This window comes from Suncus etruscus, chromosome 7 (genome assembly GCF_024139225.1).
Source record: "Suncus etruscus isolate mSunEtr1 chromosome 7, mSunEtr1.pri.cur, whole genome shotgun sequence".
NCBI lineage: Eukaryota > Metazoa > Chordata > Mammalia > Eulipotyphla > Soricidae > Suncus > Suncus etruscus.
Genome location: NC_064854.1, coordinates 86,888,890 through 86,901,098, shown reverse-complemented (window position 1 = coordinate 86,901,098; position 12,209 = coordinate 86,888,890). Strand labels below are relative to the sequence as shown.

General features: G+C 37.9%; 1 protein-coding gene across 1 annotated transcript; it reads left to right on the top strand.

The window, feature by feature from the left end:
- The first annotated feature begins 1,054 nt into the window (after positions 1-1,054).
- On the top strand, positions 1,055-2,652 carry LOC126013705 (26S proteasome regulatory subunit 4-like). Its single transcript, XM_049776901.1, has one exon. It carries the CDS (start codon positions 1,082-1,084, stop codon positions 2,402-2,404), a length of 1,323 nt encoding a protein of 440 aa, XP_049632858.1. The 5' UTR covers positions 1,055-1,081; the 3' UTR covers positions 2,405-2,652.
- Positions 2,653-12,209: the final 9,557 nt, after the last annotated feature.

Genomic DNA, 12,209 nt, shown 5'->3' with positions numbered 1-12,209 from the left:
ATTCTAGCATCAAAGACTTCTTTGAGGTCTAAGTCTTGTAGTGTTTTGCCTATGTTTCCATGAAGGAACTTTATGGATTTGGATCTAATGTCAAGGTCACTAATCTACTTTGATTTGACTTTTGTGTAAGGTATGAGATATGGACTGATATTTAATTTCTTACACATGGTTTTCTGATTTTTCTTACACCATTTGTTGAAGAGACTTTGTTCCATTTTAAATTCTTGTCTCCTTTGTCAAAGATTTGTTGACCATATATTAGGGGGTTTGTCACTGGATATTCTTTTCTGACCCATCAGTCTGAAAGTCTTTCTTTGTTCCAATACCATGCTGTTTTTGATCACTATGGCTTTGTAGTAGAGCTTCAAATTAGATATGAAATGCCTTCCAGTTTCTTTTTCTTTCAATATTCATTTGAAAATCTTAGGTCTTATATGGTTCCCACACAAACTTTATAATTGGTTATAAGAATGTATCTGAATTTAAATAAAGATTGCATCAAATCTATACAGTTGATTAGGTAAGATTTTCTTTTATTTTGATGATATTTATTCTTCAAATCCATGAGAATGGGATTTTATTCCATTTCCTTAGGTCCTATTCAATTTTTTGCTTAAGTGTTTTGTATAGATCTCTCACCTCTCTTTTTAGGTTGATTTCTAGGTACTTGATAGTTTTGGACACTATTTTAAATGAGATAAACTATTTTATCTTTTTCTCCTCTGAGTTGTTACATCTTTAGTATAAAGGAATGTAACTGTCTTTCTCATATTGACTGTGTAGCGGCCACTTTGCTGTATTGGCTTATTGTTTCTAGGAGCTTTTCTATGGACTCCTGGGGGTCATTGATGTATATCATCATCATCATATCATCTACAAATAGAGATAGTTTGACTTCCTCTTTCTGATTTGGAGTCCATGTTTTCTTTCTCTTGTGTGATTGCTATTGCTAGGACATCTAATACTATTGGATCCAGTGGATATCCTTGCTTAGTGTCTGACCTTAGTGGAAATTCTTTCAATTTTTCACTATTAAGAAAAATGTTGGACTTCCGGCGGTGGCAGCTGGAGCCGAAGCAAGATGGGTCAAAGTCAAAGCGGTGGACATGGCCCTGGAGGTGGCAAGAAGGATGACAAGGACAAGAAAAAGAAATATGAGCCTCCAGTACCAACACGAGTGGGGAAAAAGAAGAAGAAAACAAAGGGACCAGATGCTGCCAGCAAACTGCCACTAGTGACACCTCATACTCAGTGCAGGTTAAACTTACTGAAGTTAAAGAGAATCAAAGACTACCTTCTCATGGAGGAAGAGTTCATTAGAAATCAGGAACAGATGAAACCTTTAGAAGAAAAACAAGAGGAAGAGAGATCAAAGGTGGATGACCTGCGAGGGACCCCGATGTCCTTGGGAACCTTGGAGGAAATCATTGATGACAACCACGCCATCGTATCTATGTCTGTGGGGTCAGAACACTATGTCAGCATTCTCTCCTTTGTGGACAAGGACCTACTGGAGCCAGGTTGCTCTGTGCTGCTGAACCACAAGGTGCATGCTGTGATCGGGGTGCTGATGGACGACACTGACCCCATAGTCACTGTGATGAAGGTGGAGAAGGCACCCCAGGAGACCTACGCTGATATTGGGGGCTTGGACAACCAGATCCAGGAAATAAAGGAATCTGTGGAGCTTCCTCTCACTCACCCTGAGTACTATGAAGAGATGGGTATCAAGCCCCCTAAGGGGGTGATCCTCTATGGTCCCCCTGGCACAGGTAAGACCTTATTAGCCAAAGCAGTTGCAAACCAGACCTCGGCCACTTTCCTTCGGGTGGTCGGCTCGGAGCTCATCCAGAAGTACCTTGGGGATGGGCCCAAGCTTGTGCGGGAGCTGTTTCGCGTGGCTGAAGAGCACGCGCCATCCATTGTGTTCACTGATGAAATCGATGCCATTGGGACTAAAAGATATGACTCCAATTCTGGAGGTGAAGGAGAAATTCAGAGAACCATGTTGGAACTCTTGAACCAGCTGGATGGATTTGACTCAAGAGGGGATGTGAAAGTTATCATGGCCACAAACCGAATAGAAACTGTGGATCCAGCACTTATCAGGCCAGGCCGCATTGACCGGAAGATCGAGTTCCCCCTGCCTGATGAGAAGACCAAGAAGCGCATCTTCCAGATCCACACGAGCAGGATGACACTAGCCGATGATGTTACCCTGGATGACTTGATCATGGCTAAAGATGACCTCTCTGGGGCTGACATCAAGGCAATCTGTATAGAAGCTGGTCTGATGGCCCTAAGGGAGCGGAGAATGAAAGTAACAAATGAAGATTTCAAAAAGACTAAAGAAAATGTTCTTTATGAAAAGCAAGAAGGCACCCCTGAGGGGCTGTATCTCTAATGACCCAGAATGGCCTTCCAGCAGGCGGGCTGACAGGCTGGCTTCAAGGGTGGGGGTGGGTGGAGGTGGGCATGATTGGGAAGGCTGCCCAGAGGGACCCATAGTCCACTTTATCTTTAGGAGCAAAACCGCCTGTGCACCATCTGAGCATGACTGCCAAAGCCTATGTCCCACTAACCCATGGGGCACGCGCAGTACGATTGCAATAAAGTGTATTTCTCAAAAAAAAAAAAAAAAAAAAAGAAGAATGTTGGCTGTGTGCATTATATAGATAGCTGTATTTTGAAAAATATTCCTTCCGCACATATTTTGTTGATAATTTTCATTATGAATGGGTGTTAGATTTTTTTCAAATGCTTTCTCTGCACTGATAATGATCATGTGGTTTTTATCCTACTGATATCGTATATGATGTTGATTGATTTGCATATATTAAAACATCCTTTTATCCCTGAGATGAAACCCACTTTGTCATAATCTTTTTCATGTGTCACTGGATTTGGTTTGCTAAGATTTGGTTAAGATTTCTTGGTTGTATCTTTGTCAGTTTTGGGAATGAGAATGATACTTCACAGAAGGTATTAGGGAGGAGTACCATCTTTCCAACATTTTGGAAGAGTCTAAAAATCAATGGTAGGGACCAGAGAGATAGCACAGTAGTAGGGCATTTGCCTTGCATGCGGCTGACCCAGGATGGACCTTGGTTCAATTCCCTGGGGTCCTATATGGTCCCTCAAGCCAGGAGCAATTTCAGAGTGCATAGCCAGGAGTAATCTCTGAGTGTCACTGGGTTTGGCCTAAAATAAAAAATAAAAACAAATAAAACAAAAAAACAAACAAAAAATTCTTCATCTTCCAAGGTCTCTGGATTAACTGAGTACAGTTGTTCCTAATAAGGTCTCATGATGTCTTGGATTTCTTGGGGGTTCTGCTTTAATCTCTTCTCTTTCATTTCTGATCTGATTTATTTGAGTATTTACCTAATTTTTTGTGAGTCTTACCAGCATTTATTTCTATTATGTTTATTTTTTAAAAAACAGCTCCAGGACTCATGAATTCTTTCTATTGCTTTCTTTGTTTTTATATTGTTGATTTTTGCTTTGGTTTTTATTATTTCTTTTTTTCTGCTTGTGTTTGGCTTTTTTTGCTTTTGGTTTTCCAGATATTTAAGGTGTCCCTTTAGGTTGTTGATTTTTGTCTTTTTCTTTTTTCCTCATATAGGCCTGTATTGCTATGAGTTTCCCCTTAATTACTGCTTTTGCTGTGTCTTTTCTATTTTGGCTACTTGGTTCTTCAATATCATTGTCTCAGAGAATTTCTTTACTTCTTCCCTGATTCAGGTGTTGTTGTGCAGCATGTTGTTTAGTCTCTACGTGTTAGATTTTCTACAAATATTTTTACAATCAATTTTAATCTCTCTGGCATTGTGGTCTGATAGGGTGCTTGGTATGATTCTTATATTTGTGAATTTATGTAAGTTAAATTTGTGTCCTAAAATGTGGTCTATTTTAGAGAAGGTTCCATGTGCACTTGAGAAGAATGTATATTCAGCTTTTTGAGGATAAAAGGCCCTGTATAGATTTATTAGTCCTATTTCTTTTAGTTTCTCACTTAGGAATTTTATGTCTTTGCTAGTGTTCTTGCCTAGTGGATCTGTCTAGTGACTATAATGGAGTGTTGAAATCTCCACTACTATTTTATTTCTGTTCATATGTTTCTCTAGGTTTGTGAGCAAAAGCCTTACATATTTTGCTGGCTCTATATTTGGTGCATAAATTTTGAACAGTGTTAGTACTTCTTGTCTAATGTTTCCCTGATCAATAAGTAGTGTCCATCTTTGTCTCTGAGTATTTTATTAGGGTTGAATGCAATTTGATCTGATGTAAGTATGGCTGTCTCATGGCTGTCTCAGCTTTTATTCCCTCCAGTATAATTGCTTTCCATTATTTTATTCTGAGATTGTGTCTATCCTGAACTTATAAGTGTGTTTCCTGTAGGCAGCAGATACTGGATTTTGTTTCCTGATCTAACCCCTCTACTCTGTGCATTTTGATGGGAGAGTTTAGTCCATTGACCATTGACCTGTAAGGAGATTATTGACAGAGAAGGCTGTTATGTCATTATATTGTGTAGGGTTGTTGTTTTTACAATTGGGTATTTGGTTTGTATAATTGATCTCTGAGAAATTCATTTAGAGTTGCTTTCGTTAGAGCTAATATTTTTTTTTGTCCAGTATGTTTTTTAACTCTCCCTCCCATGTAAATGAGAACTTTTCTGGATAATCGGCTCTAGGTTCAAAGTTTCTTTCATTCAGTAGTTTAAATATGTCTTACCACTCTTTTCTTGCCTGGATTGTTTTAAATAGAAGATCTGGTTTGATTCTTATATTTTTTTCTTCATACTTGTGGCTTTTCTTCTCCCTTACTGCTTTGAATCTCTCTCTCTCTCTCTCTCTCTCTCTCTCTCTCTCTCTCTCTCTCTCTCTCTCTCTCTCTCTCTCTCTCCCTCCCGCCCTCCCTCCCTCTTTATCCTCTTCTCCTCTGCCATTTGCATTACTGTGCATCTTGGTGTTGTTCTGCTAGGTTTTATTTTGTTTGGCACACTTTTTACCTTGTATAGGAGTACATTCTTTTTGACCTGTACAGCACCCTTTTTCCAAAGAGTGGGAAAGTTCTCTGCTATTATCTCCCTTCTAGATTCCCCCATTTGTGGGGAGCCTAGCTGATGGAACCTAGAACAAAGGACACCTCAGAAATCCCTGACCTTGTCACCCACGTGACCAAAGGCGCCCATGCCCTGAGAACAAAGGAAATAGACAAATACTAAAGTAATTCAAAGCAGCCCAATACATCCAGCCAGAAAGAAAAATATAGAGCAACTTGCCTTTGTGTTAGCAAAAGATTATTATGATTACAGCTGATGTTTTATTTATGCTTGCTGAGTAAAATTTATAGAACCTTGTTTGAATCTTATGCTTTCAGGTTAAACATGTGCTCTCTACCTCTTTGCCCCTCCCTATTACCTGCCCCCAGCTTATGCTAACGAGAGCTTGCAATTGTAATTGGTGGAAAAACTGTAACACCTCTATTCTGCCTTTAAAAGCTGATCTTCCCCGGCAATAAACCCCTTTTGAACAGCATGTGTTGTCTTGAGGACTTTTCTTACTAACTTCTCAAGTTTTTCTTCACAGGTCGGTTCTGCTAGGGCAAACCCACGAATAACTAGCAACCTTCATTTCCACACCCCCGCAGGTCAGGGGGTCCACCACGGAAGGTTGCACCCATTCCCCCTTTTCCTCTTCTAGTATTCCTATAATTCAGAGATTATTTCTGTGTCTGTGTTCATTATTTTTATTTTTATTCTTCCCGATATTTTTATTTCCTTTCTCTATTGACTTTTTGTCACTGTTGGCTTGTAATTTGTCTTTAAGTTCATCTATATGGTTCTCTACCTGTGTAATTCTGTTACTATGGCTTGCTAATATGCTTTCTAGTGTCTTCAGTTCCATTTGTACGGATTCTCTCATCTTCTGATAGAATTCTTCTTTGATTTGGTTGAATTATTTATCTATAGATTTATTAATTCCACAGTCATTTATTCCACAGTCAATATTGATTTCTATTGCTAGAACATTAAGTATTGATTTTATATTCTCATCTATAAGGCTCAGATTTTTGGGTGGACTTGGAAATTTGCCAAGATTTTTCTCCATATCTCCAACTGCAGATGTCTTCCTTAGTTTCTGTACTTTGCATTTGGTGGGTCAGAATGCTGGAGTTTTTGGGTGTTTTTAAAATCAATCTATTGAACTGTTTGTATGAGATGGTTAGAGGTATATCTGCTTTAGAAATTATTTTCCTAAACAAGCAAGCAAATACAAAAAACAACATATCTAAGTATGATAAAATTATTAAAAACTAGTTAATTGGTTTCTTCAGCTGGTGTCTGAGCTATATATTTTCTTTTCTTTTCTTTTATTTTTTTTGTTTTTGGGTCACACCCGGCGGTGCTCAGGGGTTACTCCTGGCTGTCTGCTCAGAAATAGCTCCTGGCAGGCACAGGGGACCATATGGGACACCGGGATTCGAACCATCCACCTTTGGTCCTGGATCGGCTGCTTGCAAGGCAAACGCCACTGTGCTATCCCTCTGGGCCCAATTTTCTAAGTGAAAGAAGTGTTAGATATAATCTGCCCTAAACTGTATGATATAAATTTAAATGTCTTCAGTTTGTAAAGAGGAGGATTGATGGGAGAGACTAGAGGATCCCTTTCTGTTCTCAGACACAAAGCTGCAATGGCTATGTGAGTCAGGTGAACAGGCTGGTGAAGATACCCAGAAGGGGGCTGAAGGAAATCCCTGGAGGCAGCTCATTTATGTTTGATAAGGGTGCTTGGGGAGGACCAGAGGCTCTCTGTATCTGCCCCAATTGCTAGATCCACATGGTTTAGTAAAGTTGATAGGAGGGACTGGCAGATCCTGTGGATCCTTCTTTCTTTTTTGTTAAATCTTGTTGAGGTCCCAGTGATTGCACAGAGGCAGGGCATTTGCCTTGCCAGTGGCCTTCCAGGGACGAACTCAGGTTTGATTTCTGGCATCCAATATGGTTCCCCAAGCCTGCCAGAAGTGATTTCTGAGCACAGAGCCAGAAGTAACCCCTGAGCATGGCTGAGTGTGAACCCCCCCCCCCCCAATTTTGTTGAGACTATTGTAAAGTACAAGTCCTTCATAGTTGCAATTTAGGTATACAGTGACAAGTGAATTAGGGTCATTCACACCACCAGTGTTGACCTCCCTCCACAAGAGTTCCTGCATGCATCCTATATTTCCACCTTCAGCCCCATGGTCTATCAGTGTAACAGTACCATTTTATATTTATCTTGTTATACTTTAGTAGTTTAGTCTCTTGACTCTATTGTCATTGACTTTGAAATGGGTATTTCCTTCTTTCTTTTTTTTTTTTTTCTGTTGTTGTTTTTTCGGTCTCTCCTGTCAGGGCTCAGGGGTTACTCCTGGCTCTACACTCAGAAATCACTCCTGGCAGGCTCGGGGGACCAGATGGGATGCCAGGATTTGAACCATCGTCCTTCTGCATGCAAGGCAAACATCCTACCTCCATGCTATCTCTCCAGCCCCAATGAACATTTATTTCTGACCTTTTATCCCCACCCATTGCACCTGAGACACTTAGCCCCTAGGCCTCATCCACTTTTTTTTCTTTTCTCAATTTTTAGAAAGACAAAGAAATTTGAGGTAAAACAAAGGATGTCATGCCTCAAGGTCAAACCTTATTTTTTAAAATAATTATAGTATAAACATTTTTCAATATATAAAATATGTCCAAATGTCCTTATGCATATTTAAGCAGTGAATCCATTAACCTCACCTACGCTCTGCAGGTAGCATTGTCAGAACATTATCACATCACACTACCATGGAACATTTACTGAGGAAATGTGTCCGATGCTCTCTCTCTCCAGCACCGGCCACCTTTCCCACTGAGATCAAAGCCCAGTGCCCTATAAAATTAAAAATGGTTCCTCTCTTATCTGTTGGTCTATTTGATTGAAGAAATGGGTGGGGACGTGAGCAAAGACTAAAATAAAAACAAAATTACAGTAAAAGGTTTTTTACAATGAGGTAAAAGATGGGAAACTATTCCCATGCAGAAATGACAAAAATTGTTAGGAGATTTTTTGTTCTCTTTTCTCAGTGAATTCCCATTGAACAATGATGCAGTGGATTTAGGTATTAAAAATCAATTATCTTCTTTGAGAATCAGTTTTTGTCAACTTTAGAATAAATAACTTGACTCAATAATATTTCACCGTTAGTGTGAAAAATCCACAACTATAACAGCAGCCAATGCATGTAATTATAAGTATAAAAACAATACATTTCCCTTTTTATTTCCATTGAGAGAAAGCAAAGTATTCTAAGCACTAAGCAGAAATGCAAGTTTCTTTCCTCCAAGGAACTCAATATTTACTGAGTGTATCATATATCTCTATTTCTATATACATAGAAAAATTATATAAAAGGAAAATGGAGGAATATAGAATATATTTTACTATTTTTCTGAGAAAAATTAATAACAATTTGAAAATCTAAAGAAAGACTTAATGAAATTTCTCTGTTAAATAAAGAAAAGAAAAACGTGGGGCAGGTGATAGTAAAGATGTTAAGGCGTTACAGCCAGCAGAATAGATTCAATGCCTGGTGCTACCGCATCTCTTGAGCACTGCCAACAGTGAATACTGAGCATAGAGACAGGAAAAAGACCTAAACACAGTAGGATAACACTTAAAGGCAAAAATATTTTTTAAAAAGAAAAACATTATTGTAAAAGAAAGTGTTAAAGAGACTGAAAGCACAACTGCAAGTGCAGAGAGGAATGTTTTTAAAAAATCAGTGACTTGATTTACAATGTGAGCATGTGTGGGATTCTGCTCCTTCTCTGTATAGACCAAGAGAGAAATCTCAGTGACAAGGGAATATTGAGATACAGCAGCTGAGCACCCATGTTACTTAGGTAGAGACCAAGTGTGCAAGAAGGAAGCTAAACAGAAGTCCAGGGTTCAAGGAACTCTCTCCACACTACATAGGAATTGTTCTAAAACCCACAAAGATTTTTCTCAGCACAATAAGGCAAATGAGCTTTCTGTAGTGGATGAGACATATCTTTACCTACTCTTTGGAGATCATAAAGTTATGATCCTTTAAGTTATGAGAGAGATCAGGTTTACTTTTTTTGTTTTCAGGAAATACTCATCAGCTCTTGTTTTTCATCTCACTCTAAGTATTGTTCAACAGAGTGTATTTAAATCCAAAGTAAAAGACTTTAATTCATTTGGATTTGACTTTTGTGCATGGTGAAGATGGAGGTCTAAGTTTGCTTTTTTGCATGTGGCTGACCAGTTGTCCCAACACCACTTGTTGAAGAGGTTTTCCTTGCTCCATTTATTGCATTTCTTGGTCCTTTATCAAAGATTAATTGATTACATGCCAGGGGAACATTATCTGAATACTCAAGTCTATTCCATTGATCTAAGGGTCTGTCTTTATTCCAATACTATGCTGTTTTAATGAATATTTCTTTGTAATTCAATTCAAATTTGAGGAAAGTGATGCATATCAAATTCTTTTTACTAAGAGTTGGTCTAGCTACTTGTGGGTGTTTATTGTTCCAAATGAATTTCAGGAGTGTTTGATCCACTTCTTTGAAGAATATCATGGGTATTATTAGAAGAATTGCATTAAATATGTACAATGCTTTGGAAAGTATTGCCATTTTAATGATGTTAATCCTCCCAATCCATGAACAAGGTATGTGTCTCCATTTTCTTCTGTCCTCTTTTATTTCTTGAAGCAAGCTTTCTATTTTTCTTTGTATAGGTCCTTCACCTCTTTAGTTAGTTAACTCCAAGATATTTGAGTTTGTGTGGCACCATTGTAAATGGGATTGGTTTTTGAATGTCTATTTCTTCTTATCATATTTATGTATAAGAAGGCCACTAATTTTTGCATGTTAGTTTTGTAGCTTGCCATTTGCTAGATAAATCTATTGTTTCTAAAATATTTTTGGTAGTCGTTAGGGTTTTTTAAATATAATATCATGTCATCTGCAAATGGTGAGAGCTTTTATTCTTCTTTTCCTATCTGATGGCCTTGATATCTTTTTCTTGCCCAATCACTATAGCAAGAACTTCCAGCACTATGTCTAATAGGTGTGGTGAGAGGGGGCAGCCTTGTCTTGTACCAGATTTTAGAGGAATGATTTTAGTTTATCTCCTTTGAGGATAATATTTGCTATTGCTGTGGTAAATGGCCTTGACTTATTGAGAAAAATTCCTCCCATTCCCATCTTATTGAGAGTTTTTATCATGAATGGGTGTTGAACCTATTGAATGCTCTGACTTCATTTATTGATATGATCCCATGGTTTTTATTTTTTCTTTTGTTGATATTGTGTATTATGTTGATTGATTTGTGTATGTTAAACCATCCCTGCATTCCTGGGATGAAACTTACTTGGTTATATTGTATGACCTTCTTGATAAGGCATTGGATCCTACTTGCCAGGATTTTGTTGAGGATCTTTGCATCTGTGTTTATCAGGGATATTTATCTGCAGTTTACTTTTTTTTGTAAACTCTCTGTCTGATTTTGGTATCAGAGTGATATTAGCTTTATAAAAAACACTTCGGGAGTGTTTCTGTTTCTTCAATTTCCTGGAAGAGCCTGGCCAAAGATTGGTAATAGTTTCTCTTGAAAGTTTTAAAGAATTTATTACTGAATCCATTTGGGCCTGAGCTTTTGTTTTTGGAAAAAAATTTGATTACCATTTTAATTTCCTCAAAGGTGAGGGTCTATTTAGATATGCTAAGTTATCCTGGTTCAATTGTGGATGATAATAAAAGGCCATGAATTTATCCATTTCTTCAAGGGTCTTATGTTTTGTGGCACAGAGTTTCTCAAAGTCATCCTGATTACCCTTTGAATTTCTGTATTATCTGTGGTAATGTTTCCTTTTCATTTCTCATTCAGTTTATTAAGTTTTTCTCTCAGTCTTGATGAGTTTTGCTAGTGGTTGCTCAATCGTGTTTATATTTTTCAAGGTCAAATCCCAAATGGATTAAAAACCTTGATATCAGACTTGAGTCTATAAGATATATAAAACAGCACACAGTAAAATACTCTATGATATTGAGACTAAGGGCATCTTAAAGAGGAAACATTATTCTCCAAACAAGTGTAATCAGAGATAACTGATGGGACTATATTAAGCTGAGAAGCTTCTGCACCTCAAAAGAAATAGTGACTAAAATACAAAGGCCACCCACAGAATGGGAGAAACTATTTACCCAATACTCATTAGATAAAAGGCAAATACCTAAGATATACAAGGTGCTGAATGAGTTTAACAAGAAAAAAATATCAAATCCCATCAAAAAATGGGGAGAAGAAATGAACAGACAATTCCTCAAAGAAGAACTCCAAATGCCTAATAGACACATGAAAAATGCTCCGCATCACTAATTATCAGGGAGATGTAAATCAAAACAACAATGAGATACCATCTTATTTTACAGAGACTGGCACACATTACAACGAATAAGAACAATACATACTGTTGGGGATGTGAGGAGTTTGCTGGTGGGAATGCCGTCTACTCCAGCCTTTATGGAAAACAATGTGAAGATTCCTCAAAAAACTGAATATTGAGCTCCCATATGATTCAGTTATACAACTCCTAGGGATATATCTTAGGAACACAAAAAACACAATACAAAAATGCCTTCTGCATACCTATATTCATTGCAGCACTATTTACAATAGCCAGAATTTGGAAACAACCCAGATGCCTGACAACAGGTGATAGGCTAAAGAAACTGTGGTACATATACACAATGAAATACTATGCTGCCATCAGAAGAGATGAAGTCATAAAATTTTCCTATACAAGAATGGACATGGAAATAACATACCTTTTAAAATAGTGAATTAAGTCAGAGAAAGAGAGATAGACATAGAACAGCCTCATTCATCTATGAGATTTAAAAAAATAAAAGACATTATTGTAATAATACCTAGAGACAATAGATATGAGGGCTGGAAGGACCAGCTCATAATATAAAGCATACCACAAAGGGCGGTTATTGCAGTTAGAGAAATAACGACACTAAAAACTATCATAACAATGGGAATGAGTGAGAGAAGTATAATATTTTCTTGAAGGGGTGGGGGAGGAGAAAGTTGATGAGCACTGGTGGTGGGACTGTTGCACTGGGGAAGGAGACTGTTCT

Coding starts and splice junctions, on each gene's coding strand:
- LOC126013705 (XM_049776901.1), top strand. CDS start 1,082: ATGGGTCAAAGTCAAAGCGGTGGACATGGCCCTGGAGGTGGCAAGAAG.